The sequence below is a fragment of the Amphiura filiformis genome, chromosome 17, assembly GCF_039555335.1.
Source record: "Amphiura filiformis chromosome 17, Afil_fr2py, whole genome shotgun sequence".
Lineage (NCBI taxonomy): Eukaryota > Metazoa > Echinodermata > Ophiuroidea > Amphilepidida > Amphiuridae > Amphiura > Amphiura filiformis.
In genome coordinates, this window is record NC_092644.1 from 1,980,309 (window position 1) to 1,999,333 (window position 19,025).

General features: G+C 37.0%; 1 protein-coding gene across 5 annotated transcripts; it reads right to left on the minus strand.

Moving 5' to 3' along the window:
* Window positions 1–590: 590 nt before the first annotated feature.
* Window positions 591–18,948, minus strand: LOC140136790 (dual specificity phosphatase 29-like). Of its 5 annotated transcripts, none has more exons than XM_072158386.1 (8): window positions 18,860–18,948; window positions 15,716–15,919; window positions 13,184–13,295; window positions 12,195–12,306; window positions 10,948–11,293; window positions 6,670–6,781; window positions 5,092–5,203; window positions 591–3,549 (listed from the first exon to the last, which is right to left on the minus strand). In XM_072158386.1, exons 2-8 carry the CDS (start codon window positions 15,886–15,888, stop codon window positions 3,356–3,358), a joined length of 1,161 nt encoding a protein of 386 aa, XP_072014487.1. In that variant the 5' UTR covers window positions 15,889–15,919; window positions 18,860–18,948; the 3' UTR covers window positions 591–3,355. The 5 variants fall into 5 exon arrangements, with proteins under 5 accessions (XP_072014487.1, XP_072014489.1, XP_072014486.1 ...); XM_072158388.1 differs by lacking the exon at window positions 15,716–15,919 and adding an exon at window positions 16,208–16,408 and having other exon boundaries at window positions 18,860–18,943; XM_072158385.1 differs by lacking the exons at window positions 15,716–15,919; window positions 18,860–18,948 and adding exons at window positions 14,974–15,127; window positions 16,208–16,383.
* Between the last annotated feature and the right edge of the window lie 77 nt (window positions 18,949–19,025).

The window sequence follows — 19,025 nt, forward strand, 5'->3', positions numbered from 1 at the left end:
TTATTTCAGCATGGTAAGGCAAAAAAAAAAAAGATGTTTGCTTGCCCTCAACCGACCGCCCCTAATTTTGGAAATCAGAAAAAAGTTTTTAAAAATTTACTGTACAAAAGAATACCGACCCTATTTTTGGAAATTCCTGAAAAAGTTTTTTTTTTCTTTTCAAATTTTTGCATTCTGAAGATGTAAAAAAATGTATTTTAGAGCTTGTTTTCAACATTTTAGTTGTTTTGTAATGTTAGTTGATTCATTTTGACACCAAGATTGTCTGATTTTTTTATTTTTAATTAATACAAACAGTAGAGTTTGCTAGTAATAAAAAAAAAAAAAAAAAAAAAAAGAAATCCTGACCGACCAACCCAATTGTTAAAATTCATTTGAGGGCAAGCAAACATTTTTTTTTTTTTTCTTGGCCTAATTGAGCTGCAGTGCCAGTACAGCAGAGACACTAAAATGGATACACGGGATCGATACGTGAATGTGCTATGCACGATTTGATATTCAGACGATAAATCTTTGGATACCGGGGTAGAAAATGATAAATATCTCCCGTCATTTTTTTATTCTAAAGAAGCCATATTTTTTTCCTTGCACTTGAACATATGTGTTGAAAGGATGTGATAGTCGTTAGCTTGCGTATTGAGAAAGAAGCGTGCATATTGAGCTCAAAAACTGACAAAAATTCTGATTTTATATGTGCCGAACTATAGCGCAGCGTAGGCTAGCTGCACTCACTCGTGGAGGCAGTCTAAAAGCAGATGACCTCATGGCGTATACATGCTCACTCACATACAGATAGAGGGGTCAATTACCAGGCTATTGTCAGTAGCCTTAGTCAGATGTCCATCGGTTCATTATGCGTCTCAAAACTATTAAACAGGTCGGAACAATATGGCCATGCGTGGCTGTGGATTCAACCTACCATGGCGATTTCTGCCATGAAGATATCGGGGCGATGACACTGTGACCCATATACCTGGTTGGTTTTCATGAACATTTTAAATAACAAAAACATGCCAGTATACCACGTCCTGCCTTCAAAAAGATGCACAGGTTGACAAGTGGGGTACATATTACTTTGACTCACCCTGTATGATAATATTCTGCAAGATATATTCTTTTCTTAAAAAATATTGTAGCACCAACAACGGCTAGCCGAGTGAATTATTCACAAACTACTGAAACATGAATTATAAGCAGGACCGGATTTACCTTTCTGGGGCCCTGGGCCAGGTCAAAATATGGAGCCCCCCAAACGCACCATGAGGAAGGCATGTGCACTCAAGTGGCCAAGTTTTGATTTAGATATAAGATCGACTATGTCGGCGGGAGTATTACAATTTAGAAGTAGACAAGCACAGATTTTACTAGGACATTTGGGCGAGAAGTGCACAAAAAATATAAGACTATTTTAGCCCAAATTGAAGCTGAATTTGCTGTTCAACAGGCCAGTGTGCACAGCGCGCACAAATGTGCAAATTTGTACCTTATTTTGGCCCATAACATGGTGTTTTTCGGTTTAAATGGAAGATGCACAGGGCAATTTTTGGGGGCCCAAAAATTTGGGGGTCCTGGGCCCGGGCCCATCTGGCCCAATGGTAAATGATTATAAGTCCAGCCTTTTTTAATGTTATTGACTGCAGTCTTAAGCTGTATTAACATTTGTTTACAGTTCTGGTATACGCTGTGATCCGGTATGTACTGTGGTGTGGTGATGAGTGTGGCACAATCATGATGTACATGCACAAGATGGTCGTACACAACTCGTAAGAATTCTGTTGTATGCACAAATGGTCAACCAGTAGAATACATTCTGTAACGACACTCTGGCAGTGGAATAATTGTTGTAAAGTGTGCTAGGACCAATGACAACCATTTAGGTGAAGTGTACTACATCAATATTATACCCATTTTTTCTATTTGTGACCTGCTCCCACAAAAAAGGCATAAAGTAGTCAGTTGGAAGTTTCGAGACCTGGCTGCTGAGTTGGCGCCCTCTATTTGACCCGCACCTGTACATGCCAGATGTATATCCTCTGTAAATGACCCATTGTGGCCTATTCACAAAGGACATACATTTGTACAGGCTTGCAGAATGACCCATTAGCAAATACATACTACTAACTTGTACTTCTGCATGTTAAAGAAAGAACACCAACTCAGCAGCCAGGAGGTCTCAAAACTACCAACTTGTGACTTAACACAGGCTAGCAGCACTCTGTACAAATTGCCTATACCGATTCCGAAGACACGAGCTGTGGCACGGTCGCATCCCCTGCTTTGTACGCGTCGACCCAGGTCACGGTCTGTGTATGTGACATACATTCAGGGTCAGAGGACAGTTGCAATATGTCTGCTGCCAAGCCGTAATAGATCTATCAGTCACCTTTTTGTACCGTTCACAGAGTGTGACGTCTGCACAACAACAGCCTAATATGGGCATAATGGCTCCGCCCAATGAACCATATATGGCACTGTCAATCATCCTTTTCGTAGCTACATCACATTATAGCTCATTCATATCATTACATATTCACAATCACCTTTGTCGAACAGACTCTTACGCAGGTACCGAGCTCATGCTGTCCTCACTTTAGCGATCGAAGTAGCACCTCTCTTAATTTGGTACTCTCAGCTTAACACTCATTTCATGGGAGGGAGCAGGTCACATTTACTTAAGGGGACTGTACATGGTATATGGTGAAAGCAGTGAGATCAGTGAGGTATGTGAAAGTGATGTGGCTTCAAGGCATCTCTCATTTCAACCAGTGCTCTTCGAATCTGACATTCAGCATCTTCATAAATCTGTCAATTATTTTCATCAACATGGTACACATGTAATTTGGTGCCAGCAGTAAATGCTGTGAGGTATGTGTATGTGCCACATGCAGTATTTCTTTATAAAGACATATTTCATTTCTACCGATGTTCTTCCAATCTGACATTCAGATCACATACTGTAAAAACTCAATAGTTAGCATATGTGCTTACTATCAAGCGCTTTTGAAAACATGAAATTGTACCAAAGTCCGGCGCTTTACCAACTGAGCTAATGGGGTTAAGACACAAATTTGCAGGTTTACTTGTTCATATGTAACTATGTGTATCGATGATTTGCTCAAAACAAATACTTTTGTGGATGGGGCTCTTCATGTTTGCATGTTTTAAAAGCACTCGATAGTAAGCACATATGCTAACTATCAAGTTTTTACGGTAGTCCAAATTCATATCTTCATCAATCCTTCATCATGTTCATTAATTCTTATTTCAATAATAGCCATCGGATTTGGTCCCACCATTGAAACCTGTAAGGTACATAAATGTAACACTGGCAGTACTATTGAGTCACCTTCAATTTCTAACGACGCTCTTCCAATTTGACGTTGAGATCACAGAGTATCTTCATAAATCCTTCATTGGGACAGACCTCACGTTTACTTCTGATTTCCTTGAGTGCATCCCTGGCGTCCATGTCTTTATGAAGCATGAGGTAGGCGACAACAACAGTTGCTGACCGACTGAATCCCTCGCAACAGTGAACCACCACTTTGCCTGGAAAAAGAAGATATTTTTGGCGATAAATAAAACAAACCTGTTCTATGTTCTATGGACCCAACCGACCCAGCCCGAGAAAAAAAGATAGAGAAGCGACACTCTGTACAAACTGCCTATACCATGCTATACCGCAGTTGAAGACATCTAATACAGCAGAGTGAGCAGACAGTACATGTACAATGTGATTCTCTCATTTATAATTAGGATTACGTCATTGCCAGAGCTCTGTTTTGTGAGCGGTATACAAGGCGTATAAGTCCGCCCACCGCTGTCAATCATTCTAATGAACAAATAAACAAGCTCTGGCAATGACGTAATCCTAATTATAAATGAAAGAATCACATTGTACATGTACTGTCTGCTGTACTAGATGTCTTCCAACAAGTGCCGGAGTGTCGTGGTCCTGACCCAGCTGCTTCAGCTGTATGCAATTAAAAACAACTGTCTTTGGATTGATTTGGACTTTTTGAAAAAAATTCCAACAAAACTGTCAAACTATGTTTGCAAACATATTCATTTTTTTCAAGTTTTTGGTGATTATTTTTCAATTCAGCCTCCCCAGAAATAAAAAAATCCAGATCGACCGACCCTATATGTACTTGACAAGTCTGTACGTACAACAATTTTGTTTTTGTTTGCCTTACTTTAGTGTGTCTCGTCTCAAGTTGAGAGTAACACCATGTTGGATTTTGCAGTGGCAGACTAGAATCGCTGTTTACACTGTTGCGTTACCACCATATGGACAAATTGCCCTTCCATGCATGTGTATATGCCCACGGGATTGTATTAGCATGCTCCATTCAAATGTGCCACTGCGAAATCGATCATGGTGTTACTCTCAACTTGAGGCGAGACAGACTCTAGCACGAGACGACAAGCATCTTTCGTAAGGACTGTTTAGAAATAAGATGAGCCCTTGAGGCAACACCAAGTGAAAACTGATAAGGGCCTGTAGATTTCCACTGACCTTGGGGCAAGAATGGGCCTTGAAAATGTTGAGTTTCTTTGTACACTGCATATTGTTGTGTCTTGTTTCAAGTTTAGGCAAGGAGCAAAGTAAAGTCTTCGTAAGTCTCAACATTCAGTGCATTATTGAAATCAATTTCTTGAGTAACAAGGGATCCTATTTCATAAACGACAAAGAATTTCTGCTATTTTTTATAACAAACAAAATACTAAAAAATGTTAGAAATTTTGACCAATATCAATGCACCAACCTTCACGAAAAATGATTTAATCGTGCAAGACGTGAATGCACTGTGCATAATATGCAAAACTGTGAGAGTACAATAATACAATTTATGCACTCTAGAGTATTTTTAACAGCTTTTCCAATTGGCCATGACTCATATAACATGGCTTGGAACCAAATGAATTGAATTTTAAATTGCAAGGTTTTTAAGTTTGCAGAATCTTTTCATTACAAAAGACAATTTAATGCAAGTTTGAAAAGTAGAGACTTTTAAATAATAATCGTTTGTCATTTGTAAGCAGATACAAACATTCATACATGCCATTATGAATTACACAAGACCTTACCTTCACTCTTAAGTGCCTGGTCGATATAATTTGCTGTTGGTTCTAATAGAGGCATAATGTTGAACCCTGCGGAATCATCTGCTTTGATGGCATAAAATTGCATCCCCGTTTCCTGGACAAACACAAATGTACAGATATATTCCATTTGATACAGTTTTGATATGTTCCATTCAGGGTTCGAAATTTTGGTTGTCCGGTTGCCCGGGACAACTAAAAAAGTCGCCGGACAACCAAAAATACTGATTTGGTTGTCCGCCGGACAACCATAAATCTAGCAAAAAGTCACATTTGTAGGCCTACGGACAACCAAAAACTTAGACGGACAACCAGAAATTGTAATCTGGTTGTCCGTGGGACAACCATTTATTTTTCCTAAATTCGATCACTGGTTCCATTTGATACACGCAACTTATTTGATACATTTTTGATACATTATCTAACCATTTGATACACTTTTTATATACTATATGAAATGTGTATGAAATGAAAGGATAAGAATTGCAACACTAATTTGATAACAGTTTTAATACAATTTTGATATATAAAAGTGTATCAAATGAGGGTTCCAATTCTTATACATTTTATTTGATACATTTTTGATACGTATCAAAAGTAACGAATCAAAAGTGTATCAAATTTCATTATAATCTGCGTCTTGCGATACATCAAGAAGTTATACTATTCAGCAAATTACATCAGCGGTGTCCGTCTGCTGCCTGATTACCACGTAAAAAGAACAAGATACCACGATGCTGCACAGCTTGACCAGCGAATGAGGTGCCGATGTGATGATGATGTGATTCAATTAACAAATCAGAACCCAACTTCCGTATACGCTATAAACTTCACCAAAACTACAGTGCAAGATCGCCCCATCTGAAATAGCTGCCAGTTGTCATATTTTTTTAGATGTGCACAATGTAGAATGCAGAAAATGTCAAATGTCTATAAGGCAGCTATTGGAGCTAGTGCACCTCCTCCTATACAGTAGGTTCAGACAGGCCTCAAAATATATTTTATTTTGGGGGATAATTTTGAAGAAAAAAAAAACGCCTCCTTAATTTAAATTTTGGGGGGATTTTGGGGTTAAATACTAATATTCCCAATTTTTTTTTGATCCATAAGCTCAAAATAGTTTCCTTTCAGGAGGGGGAGCTGCTTTCTATTCAAAATCCAGTAATTTAATTTTCGAGGGCTATTTTTGGGATTTTCAGGGAAAAATTGCCCTTAGCTCCCATCTTGTTAGCCCTCCTGGGTTCAGATATTGAAGCCTAAATAAATTGCCTTGAGTCACATGTGAAAAAAATAACCTGTATTGTCTGCAATAGTCACCCCTTCTAATAAATGCCCCCATAATTGTTAAATTTTTCCACTAAAAGGTTACCAAAATGCAGAAATTTCCCTGCCATATCATTTGAGTAAGCTTAAAACCTACATTTGCTGAACATGCATATTAATCTGTTTTAAAAAATTTGGCAAATTTCTTCAATTCAAAAAATGAACGTGTGTGACAGGTGAGGCATACCTTTCTTTTGGCCTAAACAAAAAAATATGTAATTAGAATCACTGTACCCTTACCTGGTAATATTCTTCAGTAGTGTTCACATGTCCATATTGAGGGCCTTGTGCACAGTTGACAACATGAGTCACTTGCAGCTTCTCTAACTTGCCTTTGTCTAATGCTGTTGTACTAAATACATAAATAGCATACGAGTGGATATTAGTGGTAGATAAAATGATTAAAGAGTCTAACTTCAACACTACAATATTTTTCGCTCACCTGGAACGTTTTCACTACTTCAACTAGCATCTTCAGCCGATGGTGATGCTGTGATGATATCTTGTCTACGATCGGGATAACTTTCACTGATGACGCACACCGTCATCGTCCCTATATCTTCGTGTTAAAAATTGCCGTGATAGTACGATGAATCCTCACGTTTTTCAACAACTACGCATGGTGATTTTGTTCGAGATAGACCGTGCGACTCAGGCTAAGCATACAATTTGAAATTTTGAGAGCCTGCCACACTGTTTCTATTCTATGTTTTACGATTTTCGCATGATCAATATATGGCTGGCCGTAACCGCCACAACGTGGAGCTGCTACGCATAGCTTACTTTTCGCTTCGTGGAGCTAAATTGACCAATCATGTTAGATCTTTTCATTACGCTGGAGCCAGTGGATGCATCCTCGTTCCAGAGAGAAAACTCTTGCCAAAATTAATGTTTACTATGGGGATTTTAAATGAATCGATTGTAAATAAACCACGACCAGTTGTACAGGATCAATACCATTGTTTGATTAGTGTATAGTCAATGTTACCTTGCATGCATGTGTCATGTGTGTGGCGTGTTTGTTTGTTTGTTTGTTTGTCTATTGTGTCAGGCCAGGATCACTGACACCCACAGTACTGATACTCTCATACTATCACGGTGATCATATTGTTGAATGTTGTTGACTTTAAAATAATCATGATGCAGTCATGTCTACAGTAGAACTCACCACGACCTTTGAAGGACTTAAACCCTATTAAAATCTATTAAACCAAGATAACACTCAATGAAAACAGCTCAACTATGTTACATCAGATCTTCTCTGGTTTAAATACACACTGCACTTGTGTCTGTTTTACCTGTGCAATGAGCAATGAGCTGGTATTATAGTTTCAGTGGGGTAAACGATTATAAAGCGAATGCAAGGTAACAATACTGTGGGCTTTTGTTTACGAAATGAGACAATAGTCTGCTTATTGTTAACCAGCGTTCTTGAAAATGAGAAGCTTAATGACTTAACACGGTTTAGAAATAATTTCTTCATATTTTTTGGTACAAAAGTACCAATATTTCCAAACACCTAAATTAGCTAAAAATTTAGGACATGTTACAAAACTATATTTTCTAGAATTTCAGAGAATATTTTAAATATTGGCGGTTATTTTTTACACAGTGACGCAACTAGGCAATGGCCTATACTTCTAACATACACTATTTGTAGAGGTCACGCGTCAATGGTGAGCGCACTGAGTATTGTGTATAGGAAAACGGACAGTAACTACAGTATGTATGGCCTACTACTAGTATATAAAGTAAATCCGAACTGGTTTGCAGTTTGCTGAAGGTGGAATTCCGCAGGGACACCGCGCAAGTTATACAAATTAGCTCCCGGCGATACACTGCAGATCGCAGAACTGTGTGCATAGTTTACCACCACTCTGCCTAGCTATATAGTTATGTACAATACTGTATGAGTTTCTTATGAGTGCATGTCCATCTTAATAATAAGTCAGTTCGTACTTTTCATAAACTACTTTTTGAATCATAACTTTCGTGACCAAGGATATCTTGCAACTCACGTGACGCTTCGTCTGGCAAATTCTTAATGAATAAATTCGCTTCACGTAATGAGTAAGTCGACTTAATTGGTCAGTTTTACCTCCGAGTAATGAAAAACTCTAACATGATCATGATTGGTCAATTTGGCTCCACGGAGCAAAAAGTCAGCTACAGCGTAGCAGCTCCACGTTAATGGCGGTTGCGGCCTACCATATCAGTATCCCATATGATATTTCTATTGCAAGAAAATTGTATTTGTTGTCAGGTTTTATCTTAAATACACTAACTGGAAATTAAATACACTAATTAGTGAGGACCGGTATTTTGCTGTGGATATGTTTAACTGCAATTTGCGGGTAAAAAATTTGAAATCCTGAGTAAAAATTTTGATCATATTCAACTCTTTGAGAAAAAATGTATATAAAAGAATGCATGTAAAATCCAGCTGCAATACAATGTACATTATTGACACACTATCACTCTCTTTATCTACGGCAATAATAGAATATCGATTTCAATCGAATTGAATACGATGCTCAGTTTTGAGTTTGTAGTTGACTACTAAGCGACCTAAGCGATCGATTGCTAGCCAATCAGATAGAATTCCTTTTATTGCGTTCGGTGAAATACCACACGCCCGTCGCTCACCAACGGAGTATTAAATTTATATTTATCGTATAGGACGTCGACACTGTGTGACGTCATATGATTGACAGAATGACATCATATGATTGACAGAATGACGTCATAGGATGTTACGATGTAGTGCCGCCCCCGCTGGGCATTAGCAGGTTGTCCCAAATAGGGTAGTATTGTCCCAAATAGTGTAGTGTTGAAGTTAAACTCTTTCATCTTTTAAAGTTAAACTCTTTAATCACATAAATAGCAGTATGTTATTAAAAACACAATTCCACAATCTTCTATTACTTACATGCATTGCATATAAACTTCAAAATCTCAGACAGGCTAATAATCAAAAAGTATACCACTGCTCAGAATGATTAAATGAATGATTAAATGAACTGAATGATTCAGACATGAAAATGGCTTTTAAAACTGCCTGAAAAAGCGTGTGAATTCAGCCTTAAAAGGCTCAAAACAGGCTGGAAAAAAAACTTTGGACAACAAAACTGCATGAATTCTGGCAAAGCCTGAAAATGCTCATGCCTGATGATTTAACAATATCAGAGCTAATCAGAGGATTAAGCTACACATATTTTCCAATTGCCACTTGGAAAAAAGCATCTATTGCTGTAAATATACATTAAATGTGAGATTTATTTTCTTGTGAAAAATGAGGTTTTTTGGTGAATGTCCCATCTACACAGCCAGAGCATATTTTGTGTCTTAGAATCAGCTACAGTAGCGTTACAATTCAATGAAAACCATCATATTTTCACTCCGATCTCCAGAATAAGCGGTTTTCTCCAAAAGCTACTTCCTTTATTCATCACTTGACTTGGGAACACAGGAATCGAACATGACCACTTCAAGTCGGGGAATTTAATCCAGTGTGACATAGCAACAGGGTCATGGGTCAAACAATTGCAGATGCATATCAAATTTTGCTGCGCATGTAGCCAGGATGAATCCTGTGACCTTCTAACCCCGAACATCAGTGCAGAGTAAATTTCTACAGCGTATAGGGATTTTATCACTGTGACCTGCCATGTCACTCATGGAGTGAAATATCTGGATTATTTCGCCAAGTGCCCAGTAAACTTCAATTTGTGTGCTTGCTTGCTTGCATTCTTCATTCAATGTGTTTTGCCAATATTAAGAGCTACGTAGGCAAACCTTTGTAAAAACAATCCAAAACCTAAGAGCCTCCATAATATTGCTGTTATAAAGCCGGGGTACTCAAGTTTGGTTTTGGTAGGGACGTGCGCTGAGATTTTGGAAGTGGACCCATAAATATACCAATTTTTCAAGAAATTTGGACCCATTGATATACCAAAAGTCGAAATTTTCAGCCAAATTTAACCAAAATTGTCTTAGTTTTTACAAGTTTTCCCAAAATTTTGGGAACATTTTGAAAATTTTGGTTAGATTAAGGAAAAATTGGGCTGTTTTCCTAAAAAAATGAGAAAATTTTGAAAAAGGACCCATTCATATACCAAAATAGGCTTTGAAAAGGGGTCATTGATATACCAGAAGGCTGAAAATGCTACCCATGTTTGCATGCACGTCCCGTATGGTCATTTGTACTGAGTACCCCCGGACTATAAAGCCCTCCTTTGTGTACATGTTCAATGGGAACTTGCATGCATCATGGACAAGTTTTACAGTCTTTTACAACAGCATCTTATTTGCTTGTTAGTTAATGCTCTGCCATAAGCTTCATCATAAAAAGTCCCAAGTTTGGTGATACTTCCCAAAATATCAAGTGCTACCTAAAGAACCACTGAACCAATACTAGGCTTGTTTGTACTCATTATAACACATTTTTCATTCTGATTCCAAATATGGTCATGAAAATATACAATTCTGAAATGTCTTGAATTAAAAAAAAAATCTTACTTGTCTGCAATGATAATATTTGGATATACTTCATCTGAAGCATGTGAAGGCATCATAACCATCCCAGCTTTCCCAGTAATGATCAATTCCAAATCCTCTTCAGTACACGGAGTAGTATACTTCTGTCTAGTCTCCACAGCACCTGATGGATTCCGTCGCCTCTCGTCCAGTTGTGTGTTAAGATCGCATAATATCTGCATGAATCCTTGATTCGGACAGACTTCTCGTTTACTTCTGATTTCCTTGAGTGCGTCCCTGACGTCCATGTCTTTATGCAGCATGAGGTAGGCGACAACAACTGTTGTGGACCGGCTGAATCCTTCGCAACAATGCACTAATAATTTACCTGTAAAAATACAGCATTGTTATATGAAAACAGTTAGCTTCAACAAAAATATATCTTACCCCACTGAGCACTACCTGCTGATGTATTATTGCCTCTGATTGGTTAATTACATGATATCTTCACTTTAATCACCAATCAGAATGGAGCTTTGCAATAATTCACCCCAACTTTTTTGTGTGGTGATATCATTCTAACAATGTTGCTGATCCAATTGATAATGAAAACTTCTTTTTGGTCAATTGGCAGGTAGTTCTCATGGGGTTAAGTTTTATCACACTCTGAAAATTTATAGCTGCTTGACAGAACATATTCTTTCAGGTCAGGTTTCTCAAACCAACCCAAGAAAAAACTTCCCCAAGTTACTTTTTAGCGCTCTGAATTCTTATAAATTAAGCATAGGGAAAACGCGCTATTTTTGAGAGTAAAATGCACGCGCCAGTTTTTGAAAATGCCCAAAAATGCGCAATTTGCGTATTCGTGATTTTTCTCCCCAAAATTTTAACGTGCAATGTTATCGCCTAAATATGTCGCGCAAATACCTCACTCTGTGAAACAGCAAATTCTTCAAATTGCAGATAAGACACACTGAGCTTGCGTAGTATAGGTGATCAACAAATACGTTGTTATGTGATACAGACATTTCAGGGTTTTGCAAATATGACATTATTAAATTAATTAATATCTTACTAATTAAGCCATGCACTTTGAGGCATGGATTTTGGTGAATATATAGAGTAGAACATAACAAACTAATGTACCAATTTTCTCAAAAATGTTTAAAATGTAGAATATGCCACTATTTGATACGGCCCACGATATGGTATCACTTTAAGAACACATTACCAACCCACATACCCCCACCACAAGTCCCCTACCCTTAGTCACATGTCTTTAATCTTACCGCCACTCTTCAATGCTTGGTCGATATAATTTGCTGTTGGTTCCAGAAAAGGCGCTATGTTGAACCCTGCTACATCATTAGCTTTGATGGCATAAAACTGCATTCCTGTACCCTGTGTAAATAAATTGTATTGATTTGAATTCAGTGTGACGATTATATGGTGTGTTTACATGCCACATATTAATTATGCTTGCATTTAATAACCATTGATTGCTGTAAATGCAACTTTTTCCTTTGAAAACACATATTATTAACATTGGGCACAAGGGGTATCAAAATGTGCGTAAATAAACCACCTTTCTTTGCCAAAAAAATCTAGGGTAAGGCCTACTTTTATGGTCGGTCGGGTTACGCCAATCAAACAATGTTTTTTGAAGCCTAGTTCTGAAGCAATATGCATATTTATAATGGCTGCATTACTTCACTGATAGTACTAAGTCTGTCACGTTTTGCCAAAAAAAAAACTGTTGGAAGTCCAAAAACAGTGGTTGATAAAAAGGCTGGAACCCTTTTAAAACAATTTGAAATTATTAAAAACAAATATTAAAATGCACACAGTCCGGTAAATATATGGTGTGTACTTTAATATTTAATAATTTTAAATTGTTTTAAAAGGGTCCAGCTATTGTTGATAAGCATTGTTGACTTGTTTAGGCCTCATTTTTAGGTTTAAACATTCAATTTGTTTACCGTTTAAATGTTTAGCCCATTAAAGAGGAAGTTCTGCCAGAGCGGTGCTTCTGGGTTGAACCAAACCTGCCTGGTTATCAAACTAATCAGTGACAAAGTTACCTCTGAATTTGACAGGTGCTAATTGATGCAATAACATTAAAATATCAATTATATTTAATACCTATTAAATTCAGAGATAACCTTGTCACTTGATTTATATGATAACCAGGCAGGTTTGGTTCACCCCAGAAGAACTGCTCTGGCAGGGCTTCCTCTTTAAGTGGAAACTGGCAGCCTTTGACAGCATCAAGCCTCACCTGGTAATATTCTTCAGAGGTGTTGACATGTCCAAACTTTGGACCTTGTGCACAGTTGACAACATGAGTTATGCCAAGTTTTTGTAATAATCCTTTGTCCAATGCGGTTTCCCTGCAGAAAAAATAAATGGTGATGAATATATACATACCAACACTGTAGCACCCGCTAAGCATCCCTAACTATAAGCACCAGGAGACTTTGTGATGTGCAATAAAACATCATAATCGTGAGTTTTAGGTTCGGCCGCAAATTTTAAAGATTTTTCCAAGATATCCATTTTTAAAGTATTCATTTTCCACAAAAAAAATTTCCTAAAATTGAAAGAATCCATGGCAATATGCAATACAATCTTTGCAGAAAAAAGTATAGAAAATAGACTGTAGGACTTAAATTATTAATGAATTCAGTCTAGTGGCGATAAATTAACCAGCACTGTGTCGAGGGGGGATTCCAAGAGAGAAAAAAGAAGAAAAATATATAAAAAAATTTAAAAACTGCAAATTTGAACTTTTTTGGGAAAATGCAGGCATTTGGGGAATATTATGGGCAAATCAAGAATTTTCTAAAACTGGTGCACGAAATTTGGTCTAAAAAAACATGCATTTTCCCTGTGCTTACCGTACTATTATGCATAAAATTACATCGTAACTTTTAACTTAATCACAGTGAAACAACCAGGGCATTGAATCTCACTGGCTGCAACATTTACATGCTTCATAACACAGGAAGCATCCCATGATTTACTAAACATCCAGAATGCTAATTTGTTCTAAATGACATAACATAAATGGAGTTCATATTTTTCATTCAAAAATTGCTTTGAATATTTGAATCAAGAAACCCTGAACACAATCCAATGTATCTGATTTGTTTATTCTTTTCTTGTTTTTTTTTCTTCTTCAAAATATATACATAATATATGTGAACATCCATCTCAAACCGTAAAGTCGGCAAATTGTATTTCGAGTTACAGTGCAAAATGTGCATAAAGATTGTATTCATATATGTATTCATATGTTTGCCCTACATGTTTTTTTTGCCCTCATTTCAGTATCAGTCAAACGCCAATCTTTAATCATATTGTTGAAGAGGATAATAAGCTTATACTTATGTATAGAGTTAGTAAATAGCGCTAGACTTTGTTTGCTTTGGCCAAATCCTGTTCAAGTGGTGTGTTAATCAACAATGAGAGGACATTCCTGAACCTCGTTGACTTGAGGATGATTTGAAGTGACCACCAATTATGACAATTTGATATGTAATACCAGCAATGTAGAAAAAGAGAAATATTGTAGCACCAAAATAATGTACCCTTTTACTGAAGGAGCAAAGTTTAACAAGCCATAACTCCGCTTCTGGATATTGTTTGAAGTCAAATGATATACATGTATCATTGTAAAGCTTATGATATATATTTTCTAAACACAGAAGAAAACAAAATTGACCAGGGGCCAACATTACGAGCGTTTCGACATGGATTGTCACATATAGACCATTTGACATTGTGACATCATTGCCAGGCAGTATGCGTGCCAATTGTGGCAATTTCCCTTTTTCTTTACCCTGGAGTGCTTACGCATCATAGTTTGCTCAGGGCACGTACATTTTAAAATCGCCCACCACATTTCATATAGCACAAGTAAGCCATTGAACAGTGTAGCGGTTTGTTCAAGCATATCAATAGACCAGTTCCTCGCCTTTGTTGAATAACAATGATGTCAAGTGGTCTATAAACTTAACCAATACATTTTTTTTTCACAACTAGAACATTATGTAATATTCTCCTTACCCATCTGATATGTACACGTCAGAGTAAACTTCATCATAAGGATGTGAAGGGTAATTAATATCGCCCTCATCATCCTTAACTATGTTTTCCAAAATCTCAGTAGTGCACACAGGGGGATATTTTGATGCATGTGTTGCCATGGTAACGTTATTGTCTGTCAAAAGATTAATATAGATATGTTTTAATTTCAAAATCTTTTTACATATTTTGACCACCAACAGACTAGCAAGCAAAATTTAATGAACATTAAATTATCGTGCAAATGAGCATTAATGTGAATATAGTAATATGGCTACCATGGCAACACAATGAGATTTGGAAGTCAAAAAGTTTTCCAAAAGTCAATAAGCTTTGGAGTAGAAATTAAATACTTCCTAGATATCTTATAGTACCGTAAAAACTCGATAGTTAGCATATGTGCTTACTATCGAGCACATTTAAAGACATGAAATTGTATCAAAATCCAGCGCTCTATCAACTGAGCTAATGGGGTTGAAACACAAATTTGCAGGTTTACTGATTTGCTCAAACCCTTTACAATTTTGTGGATGGGGCACTTCATATGTGCATGTTTTAAAAGCGCTCAATAATAAGCACATATATGCTATTTAATTAACTATCAAGTTTTTACGGTATATTATTATCATGACATTATTTTTTTAACAGTATCTTTGCTAATTTTTTAAAGAACTTTTGAGAACATGTTATGGTGCTATGTTGTATAATAAAAATCAAAACATACTCTTTTCCGATTATGATGTTTGGGTAGACTAAATCATAAGAATGGCGAGGCATATGAAACAGGCCGTCTTTCCCTCTGGCCCTAGCGATCACTTGGAGGACTTGTGGGGTACAAGGGTGAGAGTACTTCCTCCTTGGTGGTCTTGTTGCCGTGGTAATCATGTTACCCATCATGCATCATGAATTTCATAACTTGCCAAGCAATCTGTAACAGTTGACAATGTTTTTAAATTTAAAATTAAGAAGAAGAAGAATTTCATGCATACATGTACATGTGTAACATTACCATGGCAGCAGACAAATTCAGACCGAGGAAGGAAGCACAAACTTAAATTGATGAATTTTTACCTTTTTTTAAAGTTAGCCAACTTTTTCTATCCACACCCCAGGGAATGGGAGAATTTGGAACATCTTCTTTAAAGGATGTTGATAACCAAACTGATCCAAAGAAGTAGAAGAAAAATGAAAAGATTTTGAATTTGAAGAGTCTTACTTTTCTCCAATAAATATCTTGGGATAAACTTCATCAAATGGTCGACTTGGACACATAATAACTCCAGTTTCTCCTGCCACAACAAATTCCAGATCTGCCACTGTGCATGGATTTGTATGCTTTGTTTCTGTTGCCATGGTAAATATTCACTATATCAAAACATGCGTTGGAAAATGAAGATGATGATGGTAAACTAATAATCTAAAACAAAAGCAAAAAAAAAACAACCAAAAAACATGATGTTAATGTTATGGTTGAAGCAAGGAGACCATTAAATCACAGAATTAAAACCAAAGAACTCGGACTCCCTATACCGCCATAGTGCCATCAGCTATTGGTGGAAAATTGGAGGAATATAGGTTATTGCCGACGGTGCCCGGAAACGAACGAAAACAATTCTGCATCTCGTCTGAAGCGTTTAGGTATTGTGCTCCATATGTATCAAGATGACGGTTGAGTCTCTGGTTCTCTGGTTTTAATTCTTTGGTTCAAACTCAAAATTAAAGTGCTATGCATCAATATATATAAAATGAAAATGTACAAAAAGGGTTGGATTTTGAGCATTTTGTCAATTAGGGGACCATGTCAGCTACCTACACTTGAATAGGATCAAGGCTTATATTAAGCAGGCACCCAGGCTCTTTTTACCCCATGGTTGCCAGGTTTTGGCTCCTGGTGTGTCCAATATTTTACACTACAAACTATAGGACCAGGAGCCATCTTTTGGACCAGGAGCTCATTTTAGCTCCTGGTCCAAGCATACTTAATATAAGGCATGAATAGGATCTCTATTTTGGCATCAATGATAAGGCCATTTAGGGGAAACTACCCATATTAAATATCACACAGCATTCAGGTAAGCAAACATGCTTTCAACGGCTAAACTATAGGTCTGATTTGAGCATGGGGAGCACTAGATTTCATTTAGCTGATCAATACAGGGCCAAGAATGGAGCAAATTATCCGATATACATAGAAATTCGGTTTTTGGATAAAATTTCTTTCCCCAATGAATGATTGACCCTTTTAAGGGTGGTAGTGAAGGTAGTGGTTGGTTACTGCTTCTCTATTTGGTTGAGTCTTGGATATCTGTTAGATTCGGTAACTGGTTCTAATCACGGACTGTTTGTGGTAGGTATGAATGCAGATACATGTAACAGTTTTTATTGGCACTCATGGTGATGAAACAGTTTTTGTTGGAATGACGAGAGTGACAACGAACCGGGTGCAACAGTTTTTGCACCGGGACCGCCAGGAGACACCCCCCCCCCTTGCCTTGTGGAAGTTAGTGAGTCTTGCGATTTTTCTATGATGGAAGGGTTGATACCCAATTCAGACATTATGTCCGAAACACTTGAGTCTTGAGAAACAACTGTATTAATATCATGTTTATAAAATTTTATATAAACACATTGCAAGCACATACTTTCTTCAAGCTATAGGGATCCCTCACCAAATTTTGAGAAAGTCAGAACAGTTTAAAATAATGCATGTCATCCCTGCCCCTGGCATGTCATTCATTAGGTATCCCAGGCAAACCTTAGTTAACACATTTGCTAGTCAGCGAAATTCGCCGAGACCGGGCCCAAACACAATGCATATTTACATAGAAAGTTAAATTTTTTTCGAGAACAGGTCGGTGAAGGAAACCTACCTAAATATATGATTTTTTATGGTGATAATCAAGTCGCATTATGGAATTTTAGAGTTCCATTAAAAAAGCTGCTATCGCCATGAGACTAAGATCTAGAAACACCCCTAAATGCCGCTTTGGGGAATTTTGCTAGCAGAATCTTTTTGATGAAAGTCAATTTTTGACAAGATGTAACTTTGTTACGGAAAGTGCTATGACAAAAATCATTTTAGTTTTGGGTTTCTTTACTCAAGGGCTTTAATTTGATATGTAAAATGTTACAGTTTGATGGCAAATTTGAATAAGCCCAATCGGCATTGGAAGTTTGCAATGCATTGTGGGACAGTTTTTGCAGTTTTAGGACACTTTGTCCTTTGACCTATCGCGAAAATTGCTGTAATTATTAATAATTTATTTATTATTGTCATAATGTTTATCATTAAAAATATTTAAATAATTAATTCATTTAATAATAATGTTTTTTAAGTTTGTTTTTATTCTAGTAACACGTTTTAAATTATATTTTGTACGCACAAAACCCGAATTTTTCTGAATTTTCCAGATAGGTCAAAGGGCAAAGTGTCCTAAAAAAACCCGGAAGTTACAATAGCGATTTGGCTTATTCACCTAGCATAGGCCTACCTATGTAATGTACCTACGTACATGATGATGTTGTTTATTTTTATGGCCTTTTTTTACTATCAATGAAGTACGCTATAGACATGAGGTTTTAAGACCAAATTTACCTATACATATAATCGTCTAATGGTGCAGTTAGACAAAATATTGTGAAGGCTTTAAATTTTTTAAGCTTACCTCACGGCTTGCACGTATTTAAACTCATCCGTGCATGATGAACTTATTCTTGGACTTTTTGGGTGAACTTGTTTAGGCCCAAATTTTGTCTCTCATCCTCTCCTTTAAGCTTAAGACAAACGATCTTCTTCAGATCATAATAATTCTTACTTTACTTGACATGATTTCTGGCGGTAAAATGCTTCTAAAGGATAATTTCTTACCAAAAAATCGAGTCCATCAAACCATAAACATACTGCAACATTTCCGGTATCAATCAATTGACCTCTTAGGTGAAGCTCGTAATCCCATATCGATGACGAGCTGTCTGTTACGTAAAATTCCCGCAATGATTTGAAACTTTTCAAACTCAATGAAGTTACACAACAC

What these genes read in the sequence shown, in the direction of transcription:
- LOC140136790 (XM_072158385.1), bottom strand. Translation starts at nt 16,241, where the DNA reads ATGAAGTTTATCCCAAGATATTTATTGGAGAAAA. An exon ending in CCTCTGAAGAATATTACCAG is followed by an intron (nt 12,307 to 13,183) that starts GTGAGGCTTGAT and finishes TTATTTACACAG; the next exon opens with GGTACAGGAATGCAGTTTTA. An exon ending in CTACTGAAGAATATTACCAG is followed by an intron (nt 5,204 to 6,669) that starts GTAAGGGTACAG and finishes GTGTTTGTCCAG; the next exon opens with GAAACGGGGATGCAATTTTA.